General features: G+C 47.3%; 1 protein-coding gene across 1 annotated transcript in view; it reads right to left on the reverse strand.

The window, feature by feature from the left end:
* Positions 1 to 17,859: 17,859 nt before the first annotated feature.
* The window catches only part of LOC144159553 (uncharacterized), a 128,747-nt gene continuing 126,140 nt past the window's right edge, over positions 17,860 to 20,466 (reverse strand). The window contains exon 2 of the mRNA XM_077691122.1: positions 17,860 to 17,971. Within this exon, the coding sequence (XP_077547248.1) occupies positions 17,860 to 17,971 (112 nt within the window). The remainder of the gene's footprint in view (positions 17,972 to 20,466) is intronic.

Raw genomic sequence — 20,466 nt, forward strand, 5'->3', positions numbered from 1 at the left:
CATGGTCAATGTCACTAAAGTAGATTTTCACGACAACAAATACGGTGGTGTGATTTTAGGACGTACAATCCTTCGCAATCACTACTAGACGCGAAAGAAAGAATGAAAGCGTTTATTGGAAGTGTTTCAGAGTCCGTTTAAGTGTCCATGCGAACCTTTTATGTCGCATCAGTTAGTGTTATAAACGTTGACCTGTCATGGAAAACATTCTGCAGTGGATTATACAGTCAAGGTGGCGAAGTAAACATTTACAAAAGAAATGCTTCATTATGAATTTGATTTTATGCCGACCTGAAAGAGAAACTCTGCATAAAACGCATGTGTAAAATTGGCTTCAGAATCTAAATGATTCAGAAGCCTCAACGCATGTCCACGATTTTTTTAGAGGTCTACGTATTTTTGCCACCATTTTGACGTTAGAACTACGCAATATGTATCAAAAATAATTTAACCCAGCTTCCTAGGGCCTGAATCGTCTTTTGCACGTTGGCCATATGATCAACTTTTTTTTCCATTCCCAACAGCGGTGAATTGTTTTTGACGGCAATCAGCTCGCCCTTTTCGTCTCGCCTGATGCTCATCAAGTTTTTCTGCATTTCTAATGATGCGCAAGTGTTACGTGCCCCAATGATGCAAAAAACTTGCCGTTGGGAGCAGCGTAAAACCCCAAAATTTCATAGGACAGCACGTCCTCCATCTCCTGCGAAAGAAAACTGCGGCAGACAGGAATAACAAAAAACCCAGAGGCGCGCGTTAACCAGGCATGTGTTGTAGCAACTACTTTACGCGCACGCCACACGGAACACGGCTTTTCGGGTACACTTGTGTTATCTCACGTGCTTTAAATGCGAAAGCTTTATAGCTTCCTTGGCGATTCTCCAGCGTTTCATCGCTTGTGTGCCATGTTAGTTATGTGTAGCTACCATAATACAGGTTCGTAGCTTCTGAGTGCGCGGTTCCGAACGTTCTTCTGACCGGTAACTAACTAAGACAAAAAAAGAGAGAAGAAAGCGAAAAGACGCACACACGGTGTTGCAGTAAGCTGATGCGTTGGCCTGAATTTCTCTTTCTGCGTCATTTCTAGTGTTAGGTGCAGCTTGGCGTAGAAGAGTGTGACACTGTTTGGCACGCCGTTTGGCCAAACGTCAAAGTTATCTAACGTCGAGGCTGAATAGAGGGCTCATATGCGCACTAAAGGGTATTGCCCAACGGTGATGGCAGCTACCGCCGAAAGCTTTTTTAAGGATCGAGGCCCCTGATAGGCTCGGGCTCTCGGCGTTTCTTGTCGTCGTCGTCGTATCTCCTATCATGTAGTCACGGTACTAAAACACCGGGACAGTCGTTTTCCGACGTCTCGCCCTGGTACGTAACGCGTACTAAAAACCCACAGGGGACACTCGTTATCCAAGGCCTCCCGCTAGAACGCTTAATCTTCGTGGTCGAAAAGAATACACCGGGACACTCATTCTCCAACGTCTCGTGCTCGAAGAGCGAGAGAGAGAACAAACTTTATTGTTAGCAAAAAGTGTTTCGATGGAGCTATTTTAGTTCAGTTGGAGTGGTTAATTGTTCACAGGTTCCCATTTGCTTTCCGAGCCTCCTGGCCCCTGTGGATCAGCCGAAGTTGGTCTTCCAGGGAGGGGCTGGTGAGCAAGATCTCCCATCGCTCATCCTCTACGCTGACGGAGTCAGCAAGAATTGGGGTGGACTTGAGTTTTGTGCATTCTCCGATGATGTGTTTTAGGGTGCCTGGTTTTGACCATAGGGGACATTCTCTTGCGTATCTAATTGGGAACATGCGGTTGAGGAGTAGGGGGTGTGCGAACTAGGCTGCCTGTATCTGTCGATATACTGACTGTTCTTCCCTGGATAGTTTAGGGTGAGGGCTAGACGCTTCGTGCTTCAAAGACATACGACTTTCAGTAAAGCTGTATACCTCTACCCCACAACGGTTTCATCTCCGTGGGCAAACATGTCAAGGCGCCAAGAATACACTTATACACTGCATGCTTCGCCCCTCCCCAGGCTTCACATTATTGGAAATGGCCCGGGATTTTTTACTCGGTATTTTTGCAATGCGGTATATGAATATGGTGTAAGGATGGGAAGAGGGAAGAAACAAGAAAGGAGAAGAAGAAAGGAAGTTAGACAAAGGTAAACAGTAGGAAGAAAAGAGAGACGGGGTACAAAAAAATCACAGCTGGTCCCGAAATCGATTACTCTGGTGAAGTCTGCATGTTGGCATGCAGTCCAGTTTCGTGTGAAAAGTTCAGCAGCGACCTGCAGTAGCGTTTTACTCCCACACACCGGTTGTTGCCACCCGGTTTATCCCTCCGAAGACAAACCATTCTTAGCGCATTGTCCGGAGCTGTCCATGTCCATGTGCACATCTACAAGATATTCTTGGCATCAGCTTCAGCCCCCGAAGCCGAAAACTTGGGACATGCTCCCGGGTCTTCAGGTGAGGGTCCCCAAGTACAGGTGACTGAAGGTGTGAGAGCCATCCCAGCCCGAAGCCTCCTGAGAGAAACGTCCTCCCGCCGGGAAACATTAGGGGGGAAGGAGCAGACACTCGGGGGAATTAGGGCACGTGTGTCCCTTCTCAGAAGAGATTTCATGGCTAAAAGGCGGGAGCATGGATCACAAGGAAGAGGGATAGGGGTGGATTCAGGTTCAGGTGGGGAAGGAGAGTGCGAAAGATTGTCCGCTAATTGGTTCAAGAAATTCGGAACGTGCCCCTATACACAAGGCAAGCGTATAATTAGCTGTGGTGTCTTGTGGAGGCTGTGAATCTGGTGGCAGATCAGAGGAGTCTTTTTAACTTGCTTCAGGCATCCCCAGTAATGAGGGACACGCGCCGCCGAAACCTGATTGCGCCCTCTCCCGGCGCTTCGCTCGTCCGGGCGTAACTGAATGGCGTAGAAAACAAACCGCCCAGGTTTAATAACGAAGACAGCCAGGATAATCACCTCTGGGGTATCCATACCATCGCTCCAGCGGCACGCTGTGGCAAAATTTCAGGCGTGTACGACTAACGTACGAGCTTCCCAGGGCGTCTTTCTGCTGCTGACTATGAGACCAGGCTGGATTTCAGTTTGTGCCGCCGTGGTTAACACGAAATTATGGCGCCAAGAAAACAGATATGAAAAACACCTCCCGGGTTGAGTACTTCAGGTTATAGGCTAGAAAGCTCTTATCGTAGATTTTTTGCAACGTTGTTTGTGTAGCCTCCCTGCAACACTTTTCATGCCTGGGGTGAGGCGTATTGCCACAAGCTTCGAAAAACACGCTCCGCGGCGCCCCTCCTTTTTGAAAACTAAGCAAGTACCGGACAATTGGCGTAAGAGCAGGATGAAGATGATATATAAAGGTAAAAGAGGCAGGGCTGATGCCAATTCGTACAGGCCTATTTCAATTACCTCAGTGGCATACAGTAGGCAGGCAATGCAAGCCATAAAAGCGGAACTACAGGCGTGGATAGAGAGGAACGGCATACTCGGAGAACTACGAAACGGATTCAGACTAGACAGACGCTTAGAGGAAACTTATTTGTCCTAACCCAATGCACAGAGGTGTCAATGACTCAGGAGCCACCACTATGGATAGCATTTCTCGATATAAAGGGAGCCTACGACAATGTATATAGAGGACTTCTATGGAGAATACTTTGGCAGGAGGGATTAGGCCAGTACTTTATACAGCTGTTGCAGGGAAGTTGCAATGAGAGCGAGGTGAAAATTACCTGGGGGGACCTAAAGTGCATGGAACCGATAGTCACAAATAGAGATTTGAAACAGGGTTGTCCTCTGTCACCATTGCTGTTCATGCTGTACATGGTAAGACTAGAAAGAAAGCTTGAAGTCAGTAAAATAGGTTTCAATCTGTGTTATAGCCGCAAAGGACAGGAAGTGTAGGAACATATCCCGGGACTGATATATGCAGATGACATAATACTACTAGCAGATAGCGAACAGTGCTTGCAACAGCTCACAGATATATGCGGGAAAGAAACCACTGAACTGGGGTTAGAGTTTAGCACAGCAAAGTCGGGAGTTCTGGTTTTTAATGACAACGCCCGTAACGAATCGGTATTCGTTCAATAAGCAACAATACCGTGGGCAACGAAATGCAAATATCTGGCCATACGGATAAACTAAGGTCAGGCGTATATAAACACTCATGAGAAGCATGTAAGAATGGAAGGCAAAATAAACGCCTCCGTCATGAAGCACACAGCACTGTGGGGATATAACAGATATGAAGTAGTGAGAGGAGTCTGGAAGGCAATCCCGGAATGCGGGCTAGTGCGCACGGCGTGCGCACTAGCCCGCACACGGCGGTTAGGCTCTGACTAACGCACACAGGCTGGCGCGTGGCCAGGGCTAGTTGTATTATGTTATTTCATGGGTAAGAAAGGGGTAAATCTGTGCAAAACTGCAGTAACGCTTTGGCGTATTTCAAACACTACGACAACCGTCGCTCAAAACCTATTCGAATAACCATGGAGTTTTCGAGAGCTAGTGTGGAAAAGCTCTTAAATATAGCCACGAAACACTAAAAAAATCTATTATTTTGCAACTGCACCATAAAACAAAACACGTTCCATATTTGTGGTTAGAAAAACGAAATTTGTTCATGACATCAACTGAACTTACAGTATTATGGTAAGGGAGAGTCACGCATGCATGTACTTTGTAACTGTTATCCTCATTAATACCGTCTGAGTGAATGCATGTATCCATGCAGAAACATTGTGAAAAATCAATTCTAGTACGAGTCAAATGCCAGAGAATGTTTTCCCTCGTAGACGAACATTAATAAAAACACTTGTTCTAGGGAGGCCACTGGTTAACTCAGCAAATAATATGCAATAATAATAATATAGTTTACACAGTCTCCAGTTACACACAGACGTGGTGGCTCTAACACTCAATCGACATATATTATTCCCTTGTAAAAACATATCCCTTCATGTAGCGAAATTATTCGTCTCAAAAATGCTTCAAAAGAAGCGCACAGTATACGCGGTAAGTAGGCATGCTTACAGTTGAGCTTAAACTCGTTCTGCTCGTTTCATAAGCTGCTAGCTCTTTTTATTGTGTTAATACATATAAGATGCCCGAAGCAATTAATAAATATTGCATAATGTATTCCTCATTCGCGAAAATATAGGGCACCAAAAATTTAACTGGAATTCAGCCGTTGTACTAATTAGTAGCTTCGACGCATGCGCTCTTTGTTAACTGTGTTCCCAATGTGGGAGGATGCCTCATGTTCAAATCACTGTTCCTAGCCTCGTCGTAATTTCTAAACTCTTGAATAAAATTGCGCTCGGTGTTCGCGATTTCGCATAGAATAAAAAGGGCAGCTAAAGATATCAAGACGATCTTGTTTGAAACTCCACTTTAATGGTACTTAACGACTGATTTGATTCAAGAATGTGATTTGTTGGTGCTAGATCTGCGTGCTTTTTTCGGTAAATGCGATTCTAACATATCAATTTACGTTTTTTTCTAAACCATACAATGGCAAGATATATATTTGGAGTACGGTGGGTGAAGTCCTACACGTGGCCTCCGCGATCGGCGGCCGGCGCGCCGCTGGCTGAGGGGATGATTCCGCAATGCTTATGCATGGCGAAATTGATTTCGCGGGTCTCCTCCACTGGAGGCTCGGGTGGAGGAAGGACTCAGAATACCAGGGTAATTCGTAGGCGGCCGTTGGGAAAGCTGTGCTTCAAGTGGCAAAGCTAAAAAGGGCGCACTCGTGGTATGAATGCATGCGCTCGTGGTGGCGGCTTCTGCGGCCTGCTTGGTGAAAGTGCGCGCAGGCGACAACAACGTTTCTTGGAGCCCATGCAGGGTCGTTTTGTGAGGGCTCCCCACCTCTTTTTTCCCCCTCATGCTGCGGCGAATTTCAACGGAGAAAAGCTTGTTCACGGGGGGGGGGGGGGGGGGGGGGGGAAACCGTCGCGAGCGGCTGGACAGCGTGCGAAGTCCCTTCTTCTCGCGAAGTGGGGCAGAGAGCAAAAGAGAAGGAAAAGTGTCTCCAGCTCAGGAATCCACGTGGTGTCAGTTTTCTGAAGCTTGAGGCCGTGTCCCGAAATCCTGGCCATGTGCTTCACATCGCTGATCGAGTCTGTGTATATATGCGGCTCCATGATGTTAGGGAGTGCGCTTGCAGCTTTGATTGCGACATATACGGCCTGGAGCTCCACTAGCAGCGGGTCTGGCATGCGGTGGTATAACAGCACAAGCCTTTAAGTTACGAGTGTGTGGCACTGACGAAAGCTGTCCGTCCTCCGTGCGGTAGAAGCGCCGCGTCTGTGTGCAATACGCAGTAACCATCCGGGTACGTGGTACCTTAGGTTGGCGCTGGCTGGTCACGGCGACGAAGCTTCGTTTTCTTAATGGTCCGTTCCGACCATAGGTATATAAAAACGCTTCGGCCGTCTTGCTTCTTCAAGCTGATTTGCAAGCTCCGTTATAGTATTGAGCTGGGCGTGCTCCTGTAACAGTTACCCGTCGAAAGCTTATTACTGATAAACCGCTTCCCATGTGGCAGCGACGGCAACATGTCCAACCACGATTTACATACCCATCCAGGGAGATTGGCCAGTGAGGATGACGGCTGCCTCCAGAGGCTCACGGCCGGTGATCCAGCAACTCCCTCGGCCAGAATGCTCCCGAATTCAAAGCACGTAAGAAAACGTATTTGCTGCGATGAAGTTCGCCCTTTGTTTGTGCGACGACGCAGGCGGGCACTTCAAGCCACTTCAGTGCTTCCTCAGATCCTTTCCATTTAGTGGGTTCATGACCACCAGAAGAACTGCAATGTTGATAATTCGAATCATTACCCGTGCTGGTAGTGAGCTGTGTGCCATCAGCAAAGCCCCCTTCACACGCTGAAAGAGCTGCTGTGTCCGGCAAGCCAAAAGCGACGGAGCTTACAATACGTGAACAAGCGTGTCATACGCAGCGATGAAGAATATGGCCGATAGTAGAATGGCATGGGGAAAGGGGCATGATCAAGAAAAGCAGCCAAAAAATTATGAGGGAAATATTCAAGAAGATGAAGAGCTTCACGCCGTGGCTGCTAGCACGCGTCTGGGTTGAACAATCGATGTTACTTCTGCTGGAAACTGCCACCGTGTGGAGACCATCAAAGGTATTCGAAAGATAGGGCGTAGGACCCCCGGCGGTATTTAAGCACAGTTACTTAAGCACATTTTAGGCAAGCGAGAGAAAGCCAGGCAGGGAACTTTCGTCTTGAGATTTCTCTTTAATTCATTTTACGAACACGTGCCTCCTGATGTTTATACACTAATCTGCAGGTAGTTCCGATGAAAAGTGGCATTCCGGTGAAGGCGAATTCCACCAGATTGCGCTGGCGTGGCGAAACTTGAATAATGTGAACACCACGGCATTGTCCCCTTGCTCTAAGTGTAGAGTGACAGCCGGCGAAGATTAACGACCGTTTGTCTCCTCGCTAGAGGCAATTTTGAAATCCCATTACGCCTAGGCGATTTGCCAAGAATAGGTCGGAAGCGATAAAGAGGGAAGAGAAAGCGAGAATGCTTCATCAATGACTACTGAGAAGTTTTGAGACTGAGCGTCGATGAAGATTTATGGCGGCTGAACTTAATGAGGGCTCGGCTGGGAAATGCGATCACTAGGAGAGCACCGTGAAAGTAGTTGGCTATTCGCGAAAGGAGCGTAAACTTTGAAACTGTGAGGTTTGTTTTTAAGAAAGGTAAAAGGTTGAACGGAAACCACTGAACGAAGATGAAGGACACACAAATCCTGCATTGTAGTCCAGGTAGTGGTAAGTTGGCCCGATCAAGATAAAACGCCGTCACGCCCTTCCTTTGTTATTGGGTAGCTAATCAGTGAGTCCGTAAGGCCAATATTGGTGATTGTGAAAATAAAAAATAACCCATCGCCAGATTCGCACTTCACTAATATATCCATTAGCGCCTCCTTCCTATATATGGCCGGTCCGCGATGTACACACATCGAAACTTTTCGAGTTCCCCATTCACACAAAAATTTGGAAGACGCCTGAGCTTCGCTTCCATAACACCATTGCGTTATCGGACCCCGTTCGCATCGCATGAAAACTTTCCGCTCCTGCTCGCACGCCATCTGTTGGGGCAGCGTCTTACGATCTCGGGTGTGCGAATGCGAGAGCTCGGCAGGAGGATCCGCATTGCGGGAGATGAGCAAACGTCCAGGCGTTCGCTTTTATACCACGCGCTCGCCACCGAAATCTTCCGCCGTGAGAACCACGAAATAGACATACGTATGCTATTGGAAGGTGAGAAAAACCGATGGGAAATTCCTCGGGCATTAAGCCTGCGTACGCGGTTTGAAGGCGAAAGCCTGGCAATTATCAAAGACTTCCTTACTGCTACATCTTGTTTGAGCCTCATCCTTCGCTTTCGTTTTTTCGTATTTTGCACGAAATACTTCGGCAGGCAGACTAGCCGCACGTCACGCAGCAGCTACCTTAGTATTTGGGCTCTTCGTGGCTGGGATGCCCTTACCTGTTCTAATCACGTGCTGCCGCGTTCACCTGTTGCGCAGCACGCACCAGACTAACTTTCGGCCACGTTGACTTGAAAGTTTGCGCGCGCTGCATACTAATACTGGGGACAAAGACGAGGAAATGAAGGAACCATACGTTTACTTTTGAATTCAAGGCTGTACCAACTAGCGTTTGTGGCTTGCTCCCCCTCTGGCAGGGTGCCGAGTCAGCGCAGTGGTAACGCACTCAGCAAGCGGCTCCGGAGAGACGAGTTCAAGTGCCACATGAACCCAAATGTGTTTTTATTTTCTATGCAGCGCTAGGTGGTTTCAGTGGGTGCCGCACGGTGGCGCTACCGGATTGCTTACTCACGGTCGAAGCCACCGACGACACCGGCTTTTCAGCGGCATGAACATGAATGCATGGGGCACTTAATAGTGCACGTTGAAAGCTTTACGCCCTGCAGGCTCGACTGTGCACTCTCTTCCTGAATGCCACACCCGAATGGCAGTGCAAGCGGAAATGTGTACACGGAAAAATGTGAATGAACAAGTTAATGCCCTTAAAACAACGTGCTGGGTGGCTAATCTTCATTTTGCTGTCACCTGTGCCAATAGATCAGACATGATACAAATTAGTTTCTCTACCGAAACGTCGTTCACCTATGGGTCGTTGTACCAAAACGTCCGTGTACCGAACAGACCGCATCAAAGCTCCCTGTACCGAAACGTCCTGTGCCGAAAGCACCTAGACCTCTAAGTATTCACTACTGAGAATAAAACCATAATCAAATTTTTCGTGGAATGAATATCTGTGCTGTTATTAAGTTTCGCAGACTCAAGAAGAGGGCTGAGAGGCACACATTAGAGAATGAAACAAGGGGTTTTTTAATTATGAATGGAAGGATTATGCGGGCCGGTGAAGACGTTGAAAGAAACAACAAAGGTGGATAAGAAGACGGTCAAATGTTCAGGTAGCGGAAAGTATTGAGAGATGTTTTAGATGCGAGCAGTCCAATTCGGATACAATAATGTTAGAAAGGGTACAGTCTTACGAGCTCAGATTCGCGCTGCGGTTGCAGAAGCAGACGACGATACGCCACTGAAGTTTTGACAGAGACATCGGAGTGTCCACGTCAAGCAGTGTATGCAGAGAGCAGAAGCACGATGGTGGAGCCTCGGCCTATTGTAGATGGATGGGGACGTGGTTCTTGGCCATCCGGTCGACAGCCGCAGGACACCGTGGTTCTGGCCGTCCTACGACAGGCCTCAGAATCAGTGGACTCGCCCGGCAACCGGTTGTGCACTACTAGGCAGCCCGATTCAAACCGTCTGCCCTTATCTGCCTTCCCCGGCCTCATGATGATGACGCTCACCAAGTATTGCCTTCGTGGCGACGACACCGCTTCTGCTGTGCATTGGCCATTTTTATTTTCATTTTTGTGATCCCATCACAATACTCCCTCCCCAAAGAAAGTTGCTGGGGCGGAGCTACACAAACTTTCGAACTAAAAATCAAACTAAAAATAAAAAATAGCAACTAAACACTGTCTCATCACAGTCATTACGAAGTATAGAACATAGGAAAATCGGTGTACACAGTTGAGGACAGTTCTTGACTTCTTTCCGACTTTGTCTTGACGTTTGGCAACACTGAGTAGAAATTACAGCTTGAACGCATGGCAAGAATAGTTTGGCCACTCGAAAATATCACACGTCTTGGCCAAGGCTGTGAGTGTGCCCCGGTGGAGCCAACCTTAAGCAGCATCTGGACACCTGCTTTAAGTTTGAGTTGCCACCGCTTATAAGAAGCAATGTAGGCTCAATCTCCTCCTGGCGCATTTATGGCTCTGCTGTATTTGACATCCTTGGGGTTGGTTGAACTCTTGGTTAGGGCGGCCTCTTCTCTTTCTTGGCCTTGCGTTTATGTTTCCGTATTCTCTTCATTTCTAGAAAACGTTCGGACGGCTCCCTCAGTCCCCGGCTGTGTTGAAGCTCAGAGCCCTTACTTCTGAAAGCTTCATTTCCTTTGCCAACAGTGAAAAGCGACGTATCGGCTTGGGTGATGGCTGCATTATTAGCTGGGGGCTTTTTCTTTCTCATCTCTGGTGGTACTGCATCGTCAATAGGCAGAGATTGGCTTTCTGAAGCGTATGTTGAATATTTTGCTGCATTATCTTGCTTCGGAACTCGAAAATCAGTTTTTTGTCCCTAAATCATTCTGATTGGCCGGTATTCTGCTGTCCGGTGTGACGACAACCCGGAGGACTCTGAAAGATGCACTCCCGGCGATGTCCGTTCTAGGAAGATGAGGCTGACTTGTTCTTTGGCCAAGTTCCTCTGCGTTGTTACGATATGCCTGAGCGTCGGTAACTGAAGGTGACTCCGCCTCCGTTCTTTTAAGCAAGTTCTCCAAAACTGCTAACTGCTGGTTCAGCTTCCTCTTTCTGCTTCGTGCTGCGCTTTCAATCAGGCACGCTCACTAACGACCCACACGCGAACTTCCGCTCCTGTCAATCCTGATTGGATGCCGTCAGCAATACGTTTTTCCAATACCTCGATCCCTACGTTAATCTCAAAATTGTAAATCTTTTCCACTCGTTTGAAATCATTCTCCAAAGTGTTGAAGGAGAGTCTTGCCGCGGACGCGAGTTGTGATGTTATAGGCAGGATCTATGGACCTTTTTGTGGTCGCGAGATTTTCTAGTGAAACCGACGACGGTTGAAAGGCGTTAAGAATTTGTGTCTGACGCCACATAGAAAAAAAATGTTAAAAAAACACAGTGTCACAGTTTCTTGTGGAAGCTGCCATCATCATTCTCTTCGCACACTCTACATTGGCTCTCTCTCCTTCCTCGGCTTCAGTGCTTTTCCCTATGCGCTATGTGTCAGTTTTACCTCCCTTTCTCTTTGAAAACAATTTTGGCTACCCGTCACCGCTGCTGCCTGTTGACCTCGGTGCCATGGCCACCCGTCTTCTTACAATATCACACGCACTGCTAACCCGCTCAAAAAGGGCGTGAAGCTTTGCACAAACACTTTAGACATACGCTGGTATTTATAGCGGTGTTCAACACGAGTAAAAGAAGACGTGAAGCCGTGAGGAAACAAGCGAGCGAGCATATAGACGCCCATGCATGCATGCAAGCTAAAATCCCAGTCCCAATGTGGTGATTGACGCCGGCGCTATATGTGTTTTAGTTTCTGTAAGAGAGTACATACTATGCCCACCAGTACCGTTTCCAATTTTTTTTTCTGTCACCGCGACTTTTCGGTGACAAGTTTTGATTACCAATCCTGGCCGTTCACAGCAGAACCTGCAACTCCTACAACCTGCAGAAAATCGCCATCGGAAGGAAAGTAAAAACCAGGCTGCTCGAGGCCCCACTTTCACCCCCATCCCGAAGTGTTTACGAATGTTTTGGAGTGGCGGTGTCGATGGTGCTTTGCCTACCGCGTCAGGCCATCTCAGTGCGTTTGTTCCTCGTATACGCTATAGGGCCAGGAGTATCCAGTGAAAGCCGAGTACCATTCATGCAGTTTAATCCGCCAGTGTACCTTGATGAAGCACGCGGCTATCATAGCGGTGAAAGTGTCCGCCTTGTCGTTGTGCATGCGATGTGATTTATACACGGTAACGTGTACGCAAGCGTCGATGTTCATGTGCGCGCAATTTAAATACGCATTATTGTTCGAACATCATAAATGAGTATGTGTATACATGCATGACAAGTCTGTTCATGCCCGTACAAATTTCGTTCAGTGTACCCCCACTAATGTGCGAGTGAGAAATGCATGTACGGTGGTCGTTGAGACCCGTGACCAGTGACTTCAACATCGACATGTGCCAGTGAGAATGCGTGGTTCGTCCAGTGAAAGGTCAAAAAGAGTGTGGCATTAAATTGGAAAAAGATCCAAATGTGGCTACCATTAGGAATAGTGCATGTATTCACATGGTGGGGTACTTCCATGGAAGGGTGTACACACTAACGTACACACCTCCTAGAAGTGTTGTCCGGTGATCAAACGGCATTTACCCTGTAAATGAAACAATACCTCCAAGCAAATAACTGCCATTTACGTTACGGAAAGTAGTCTTGACCCTTATTATCACAAAAATAAGTAGACTTGTGGGAACCGATCTATGGCGGCTTTCAGAATTCCCTAGCATCGCAGAATAGCCACAATAAGTTGATTATATACAAGCCATGAAATCACCTGTTGTTGGTGATGAATTCCTTCCTCGAACGCGTGCCCACGCATCTGCGCACTCCCACCATCAATTTACGACCGTTGTCAATGGCTATGCATTGACCTTCCCAAGTGTGTTATATAAATGCACCTGAATAGAACAGTTCCATTATTTGGTAATTTGCTGCGAGCCACCGTAATCAAAGTTGCGCTGTTCTATCGGTGAACCGTAACAGAAAATGCTTTCGAAGTATCCAGGAGGCTCGCCACAGAAAACACGGGAACGGCGTGCCGGAAAAGTAATTTAGTGAACCACTATGTTCACTCAACGTGCACCAGAACCTGGTCGAGAAATTGACCTCCGTCGAGAAATTGACCTCCGTATGCACCTTTTGCATGGTGCAGAGCAAGTGTGTTGCTGGGGTTAGGAGTTTTTAAGTGTTAACTGCAAACTTCACGGTGACCTAGAACGTGGTGCAAGGCAATTTAAGCCGGAACTGCGTAAATTTTAGCACGTGAGTTGACGGCAGCGAGAAAAGGCTTAAAACAACATTCGGAGATGTTTACCTCTGTCTTTTCCCATCCCTGTCTACTTACGTGTGTCAAAATTACGCAGTGCAAGATACAAACGAGGCACATTCCTAAATTCATGTCGGCACCATGGCCTCGTGAGTAAATGTTTTAAAATCCAAACTCCACCTGCCGCCTCTTTAGAACCCTTTCTTAGTTTGCAAATGTCTCCTCTTTTAAAGAAAGCAGGGTATAATTATTGAAATTTTCATTTTACGTCGTCAGGCTGCCCTATTCTGACTTCTCTTTATCTGGTCTTCGTGCCAGAGACGAATGTCATTTCGCAGCGCGATCCGAGACTGCGTTGAAGAGTAAAAACAACTGCTATTGATTACCGATCATCGCTTCGCCACTCGACTGTCAGCGGGATTACGGGCCGCGCTGCTCAGGCCATATTGCCAGGGAAAAATCAATCGGCGATTTCATTGCGACATTTGCTCTCAGCTGCCAAATACACGGTCCGACGTCGTACGAAGCGTGTCACCAAAACGTGTACGCGTGGCTTGGCGCGACAACTATTTCTTCGTTTCCACCCGAAAAACAAGTACCGCGGGGAGCAGACGATACTGATCATTGCGGTGAGTGACGGGAATGTCTACGTCGAAGTACGCATTCCATCTTGCTGACAGAAATGGCAGCCATTCGATGTTAGACTTGGCAATAAGTTTAGTAACTGTACAAACAAAGTTACCTAAAAATACCCTGCAAAGACTGGTCAGTGATTCAGCAAACCTTTAGGTTGAGTAGCTAGGAAGATTTACAAGGGAAAATAACTAGATCTTTTAGATCTAGCGATGGTTTCTATGGAGATCACAGTGAAGTTGAGCACAATTAAATGCGTCGAATGTTGCAGGGTGACAAGAAGAAAACAAACAATTTAAATACCTTCAACACATTCACTCTTGCAAGTAGAGAGTTACCAAAGACGCTAATTATGAACATACCCCTCTTTTTCATCACGGTGGAGTGAATGCTCGTCGTGGTTTTGTATATAGCTTGACTCTAAAAAAAAGTGCTAACAATAAGCGCGAAATAGTTCCGTCCTATAGTTAAGTTACCTTTATTCCCTCGGTCCTAACCACTCCTGGTTTTCGCAACTATTAGAACCTCCTTTCCATTGTTGGTTATTTGCGGTTGTTTTTTTATCTCGGGTTTAACACGCCGGGGTTGCGCCTTGGCCATGAGGCAGCGCATTGAGGTGAGTTGCAGATTAGTTTCATCCGAGGGACGATCTTTAAAGGAGCCATGAAGAGAAAATGCAAGTTGGTTTTATTCGAAAGATTTCGTGTTTTATAGTGCCCCCAGCGCTTGTCCCGATACAAACGGTGCTTTATTCACTGAGACATTAAACAATCTAGGTTAAAATTTTGATTTTCTCGCTCAATCGTGCGTTTTCGTGGTCCCAAATGACATCACAGGAACCGACCGCTCTGCAGCCTAGAATACCTTCATTCACGCATCCGCCGTACAGGGTAGAGACACGTATACGCTGGCGCCGCCATTTTCAGTTGCTCGCTCGCCGCCGAAGCAAGTCATTGTGTCAAAACCGCGCTAAAATTATCGCCGCAACGCGGTTTACTGAAGAAGTTTGAATCATATTGTCTGTTTCGCATTGCTAGGTCTCGTGGGAAACGAAAAGAATAACGCGTTGAGCCCGTTGGCCCAATTGCGGCGGCACGGGACCGTTCAAAGGTTGTCTCCACCCTGTACAGCGGTGTTGGTTTGTTCCCGCGTTTCTTTACGTTCCGTAACCTAGATGGCGCCACCATACCGTGGCAAGCGTTTGGTTTGTTTTTGCCCGCATTTAAACCTGGCTTGTTTTGGTTCTGGGAGAAAATATTCGTTCCCTGAAACAGTGCTCGCTCGACAAATGGGGTCACGTAAGACACCGTTGCTTGTGTCAATCGGCCAGTGTCGTCTGAGACAACCCCAAGCCCCGTAGTGCTGTGCAGCTAAACCAAGCATGCTGTGCGCAGTACGAACAGCAGAACGCACCAGTACTTCTATGTTTACATGTGCTTTCGTAACTTCCACTGTTTGTCCCATCATTCTTATTGCTTTGTAAAGAATGTGCCCTAAATTTAAGCGCAAATCGCTCGTTCGTCTAGTTTGTAAGCTCTACCTAATTTGCGTCTGCTTCTGCCAGCCTCCGCCAATCGCAGAGCTTAGCTCATGTGACATCATAGGTTCTGTTGCGGGAAATGAGCTGGTGGGTCGCATGACCATTCCCGTTTTTCCTAATTATGTAGCTTATTTGAGCGAAGTTTACGTTAAAAGTGGTGTCAGTATGATTCTAACGAGACAATCTTTTGAATGAACCAAACTTGTGTTTTCTCTTCATGGCTCCTTTAACGGTCGCGGGAATCTCGACACTGCGTCGGTTTTCTTTATCGCCTCGATCAGAAGAAATGGCACAGGAGACATCTACGCTTGCGTGGCGTAAGAATTGGGAGAAGGGTTACAGAAGGGTTTATTTTCTGTGTTTTCCGGTGATTGCCGGCAGACTGCGCACTTGTCCGTGGCGCGGCATTGAAGATTTCCTGTGCACATGTTCACGTGGGCTTCTCCCCGGAGGGTAGCGGTGGCGCCACATTTATCATAAGATGCGCTTCTAGTTTTTGAGTTCCAACTGCGCGCATTAAAACAGCTTGCGCCATCAAGGGTATCACCTGCGAAGCAGCGCTGAACTACGGGTGCAGCACTGTGTTCCTGTACGTTATTTTGAAACTAGTTTTACTGCGTGAGCAATACATGGGTCATATCGCCCAAATTCTCACGGCGCTCTGTTCATTTTCGCGTCTCTCTGTCACCGAGCGAGTGATAGAAGACCACCCAACGACAGTGGGAAGAGTACGGGTGGAAAGAGCTGCCTTCTAGAGAGGAAACAGCTGCGTTCCTAACGGTGTCGGAGTAGATAAATAGGAGCCCGGTGTGCCAGCTGCCTCGGCCTGAGAGAGAGAGAGAGAGAGAGAGAGAGAGAGAGAGAGAGAGAGAGAGAGAGAGAGAGAGAGAAAACCTTATTATGAACAGATGGGTTAAAGGGGTCGGGAAGAGATTTAAAAAAAATGTGTTGTGTGTGCGCTTATAACCGTGGAAACTTGATAAACAAACAATGCATACCCGTTTCGTTGCCCGATATCGGCAAATAGGAAAACAAATGCAATTTCGGTTTCACCGAGGCTTTCCTCCTCAACTCGTGAAGTGACGTTTCAGTAAGTCAGTAAGCAGTCAATCATAGTTCTCCCTCGTCTGCACAATATGTCGGCATAGGGCGGGCTCGCAAAGGGTCAGATGAAGCTACAACACCGGCGCCATGATGAAACTCGCCCTGCAACTGAGCGAGCAGGTAGATCTCTGATCCCTGATACGACTGATCAACATGGTCGAACTTTCAGTCAACAACGCGGGCGAGTGGCGCAGGCAGCAGTAACCACGTTTAACCTAAACTGCATTCGTAAACTGTTTACGCTGTTTCGCACGAGTCTAAACTGTCGTTTTGCTAGCCAATATTCTTGGACAAGCCTGCCGACATCTGTCTCACGTAGCCCGTATACGTGAGATGCGCCAGCGTGAAACGTCTGACCTGACGAGATAAATGACCGAACGCTTAAAGTGAGAATTTATTACATAAACACGTTTATCGAAGGAACTTCGAGTAGTCGGAACTTAAAACCCATCCATCATTTACTCATCAAGCGCAACAATAACTAGCAAGAAGCAGCGATGCAGCGCTGAGTCCCGCCATCACGCAGTTCGACGATTGCTTTCCTGTTTCCTGCAATAAACAATGCTGCTAACGCTGTTTCGTTGATTGCATACGCTCCCCTTTGACTTAGTGCAGAAGCGTTCAACATAAGTTGGCGGTTAAAGCTCTGGGTTGATTAGAATTTATGAAAACACGACAGACTTCTGGGTTACAAATGCGAAGAGGCTTTTATACAGCAGTTCTTCGCCGCGCGCACTTCTCACGTCGGTGGTGTAGTGGATAAAGTATCCGACTAGGCTGCCCGCAATGTTGGGCTGGCCCGGAGGCCGCAAGTTCGAATCGCATAGGGGGCACCTTTTTTATGCCTGAGCGGTTCTGTGCCATTTCGGACAAAAAAGGTAACTTTCCGAAGAGAATTAGGCGAAATAACGTGAAATTCAGCGCTACAAACTGTACAAACAGCCAGTAGGTCTGAGGGCGATGGCCTGAGTTTTGCTGCAATGGTTGCCAGACAACTGAAGCGGTCACGACACCGCTCAAGTGGATAGAAAACTGTTTTTTGGCAACGAATAAAGGATGCATTATTTTTAAAATATTGGGTTTGCAGCTTTGCAGAACAATATACACAAAGAACGTTGAACGCGTTGAACTCTCTAATGTACTTGACGTGACGTCATTCTAGTTGCGCTGCCGACCGACGATGCGCGCATGGTCGCTTGCGATGCGCCTCAAAACGAGAATTTCAAAGGCGCCTACTAAATTTCAGAAGCAATGAATCGTAAAAATATTTAGGATTTATGTTCTTAAAAGGTCGCTCAAGCAGACAAAATTAAGAAAGGACAAATGCATTTTCTCTTCACGACCTCTTTAAGGAGACGGGGGGGCCACCAGGCTGGTGGCGGCTAAAGCAGCTCGTTCAACCATGAGCTCTTGGGTGGCCAGGCCGGAGCTGCCGAGCGTCTCCTCCCACTGCTCGCTGCTGGTGATTGGGGGGAAAGGGTCTTGAGGGCATTCCCACATGCAGGAGCAAGAGACAGCAAATGCCCTGGTAAAGCGAGCAAACGTAACCCGTGAGATGACTGGAGCGCTAGGCACGGTTGGCACGGTATACGAGGGACATGCGACTAACGCCATGTTGCGGACTTCTGAAACCAGAGCAAGGCGCGTGCATCAAGGCAAGCCTCAAGTTGACAAAATGAGAGAGGCGAGATGTTTACACGTTCTTAACGATCCGCCATAGGTCTTGAATGATTTTCTGTTCTGAGAGATGCGCACGGAGTATCCATGTGCGCACTGTGCTTTTGCGTATTACATTCTCCACTTGAGATCCTTTCGTCCATATCTGAAGTACCTCGAACGCCATCTTTTGCGTGGCGACGACGCAGGGCAGTGATAAAGGCACTTGCCTGTCATTCCCCGTCTCTAGGATCGACTGCCATCCATGCCAGGGTTTTTTAGAGAAATGGCGTGATTGCAGATGTCGCCGTCCCTTCCACTTTGGCGGAATGGTACAGGGCACGGCAGGCAAGAGCGCCGGAATTCTAGAAATGAGCGTAGTAACGCTGTCGCGCTGAACAGCGACCGCAGCCGGGATTAAAGGGACACTGAAGTGATATGTAAACATTGCGGGATTACTAGCGCAAATTGTAGTCCGGAGTCCCCAGGCCATGTTTCGACCACTCTGGGCGCGTTAACGCGATTTTATTTAGTGGAAAAATTATTTCGAAAATGCTGTCCTCCTCTCTTTACGCTCGCCCATTTTCTGTGGCGTTTTCGTGTGACGTCGGGAGGAGCCGAGCTCGCAATTGGCTGCGCTACTGCACGGCTCCCCGGCCGTCAAACAGTCAGTCGGACCAGCGTTTCGTCCGCCGGCGGCCGCCGACGGGTCGTCGCAATTCGTTCGCTCAGTTGAAACGAATCCAGGACACGTTTGTGAATGGAAGAATGTGCCTTTCTTTACTTGGTTAGTTTGTACACTGTATCTAGCTCCAAGTCAAGGTCTCTTCACACAAGCGCTGCACAAGCGCACATGCGACGCTTCGCTGACTGGTACGCCAGTAGGAAAATATAGGGCCTCTTGAAGGCGGGAGAAGAGTCAGCGAAGTCAATATAGGTACTAAGGAAATAAAATCAACTGATATTTTTACCGAACAGCGTAAAACTAGGGTGCGGGAAGCACTTTTTGGCGCTGGGCGAACGCTGCACTGACGCTGCACTGCGTAGGACTCGGCTAGTGAATGCTACGATTCCAAGCCGTCCTGGGAGGCTTATCTTATGCATTTTACAGCCGACAACATGGCAGAAACGCGGTACGATGATTACTGAGATATTGATAATGCCCATCCAACAACGCCATCGGTTGTGTTTTACAGAACCGAAACCGAAACCGAAACTCGTTTGATTGCTAACCTTAGGTATCGTCCAATCACGGTGCCCCCTCCTCCCAACGTCACAGACTTAGTTGGTGCGGCCGCCGCAAACCGCGCATGGTAGTTTTTCTTCTTTCGCGCTTTGTAAAATAATTACTGATTTGTCAACCGGATAAACGATGAAAAGTGTGCTAATTTGAGCCAGTCTACGCAGTGCAAGCAAAAACGGGAGCTTGACAAATTCACTTCAGTGTCCCTTTAAGTCAGAGTCCGTTCTTTAGCTGCACGGCACCTTAGGCACTGAGTCACCACGGCGACTGGTTTCTTCTATTGGCAGAAATTAGAGAAGGGCAAAAGGCACAGTCTGACGAAGGTTCTAGCGGCGCACACGGTGCACTTGTGCATTTAATAGAAAGGCATTCAAACACTCCTCTACGGGACTCTAAAGCAACATTCCCTAGTCTGTAATGTAGGTATATAGAACATGGCAGGACCAAGTTAAAAGTAATAATTCAAAGTAAAAGTGAATACTGGCATAAAGTATTATATATATAATCACCTGAATTCCAGGCCGTATAACTCAGGTGTTTCAAGTGGAACTCAAAGTGTTCCCCACTTTTACAAAAGCCCCGCTCAGAAGAAAAGGAACGGAAGCACAACTTCGCGCTCAGTACAGATTCTTTAAACACTTTATTAGGCCATCATTTTCCGAAAGCCCCGGAACCATCTTTCACATTAAGATGAGCAGGTACTTGGTACCTAAGATATCGATGTTCTTAATTTCCACTTATTCTAATTACTATTTTGCGCTTTTGATGGAGAGAATATGGCTTGTTTTCTGGAGTGTTTACCGAAGTGTAAAGTTCGTTGCATGTAATGTACTGCAAAAGTTTCGAGTAATAGGGTTTACGTGCTTGCAGTTTGAATGTTTATTTATCGTGGATCCACACATAAGAACTATTGATGCTGTTACTAGTTTCGCAATGTACCCAGTACTTTTTTATAGCAAGATTAACTTCTCATAATACCAGCTGGTTGTTCTTCCTTGCATTAATGTGCATTAGGACAATCTGAAATAGAGGCTGTTTTTAACGGCAACAGGGTT

This window comes from Haemaphysalis longicornis, unplaced genomic scaffold (genome assembly GCF_048455015.1).
Source record: "Haemaphysalis longicornis isolate Haplotype H1 unplaced genomic scaffold, Haemaphysalis longicornis Haplotype H1 scaffold_1, whole genome shotgun sequence".
Lineage (NCBI taxonomy): Eukaryota > Metazoa > Arthropoda > Arachnida > Ixodida > Ixodidae > Haemaphysalis > Haemaphysalis longicornis.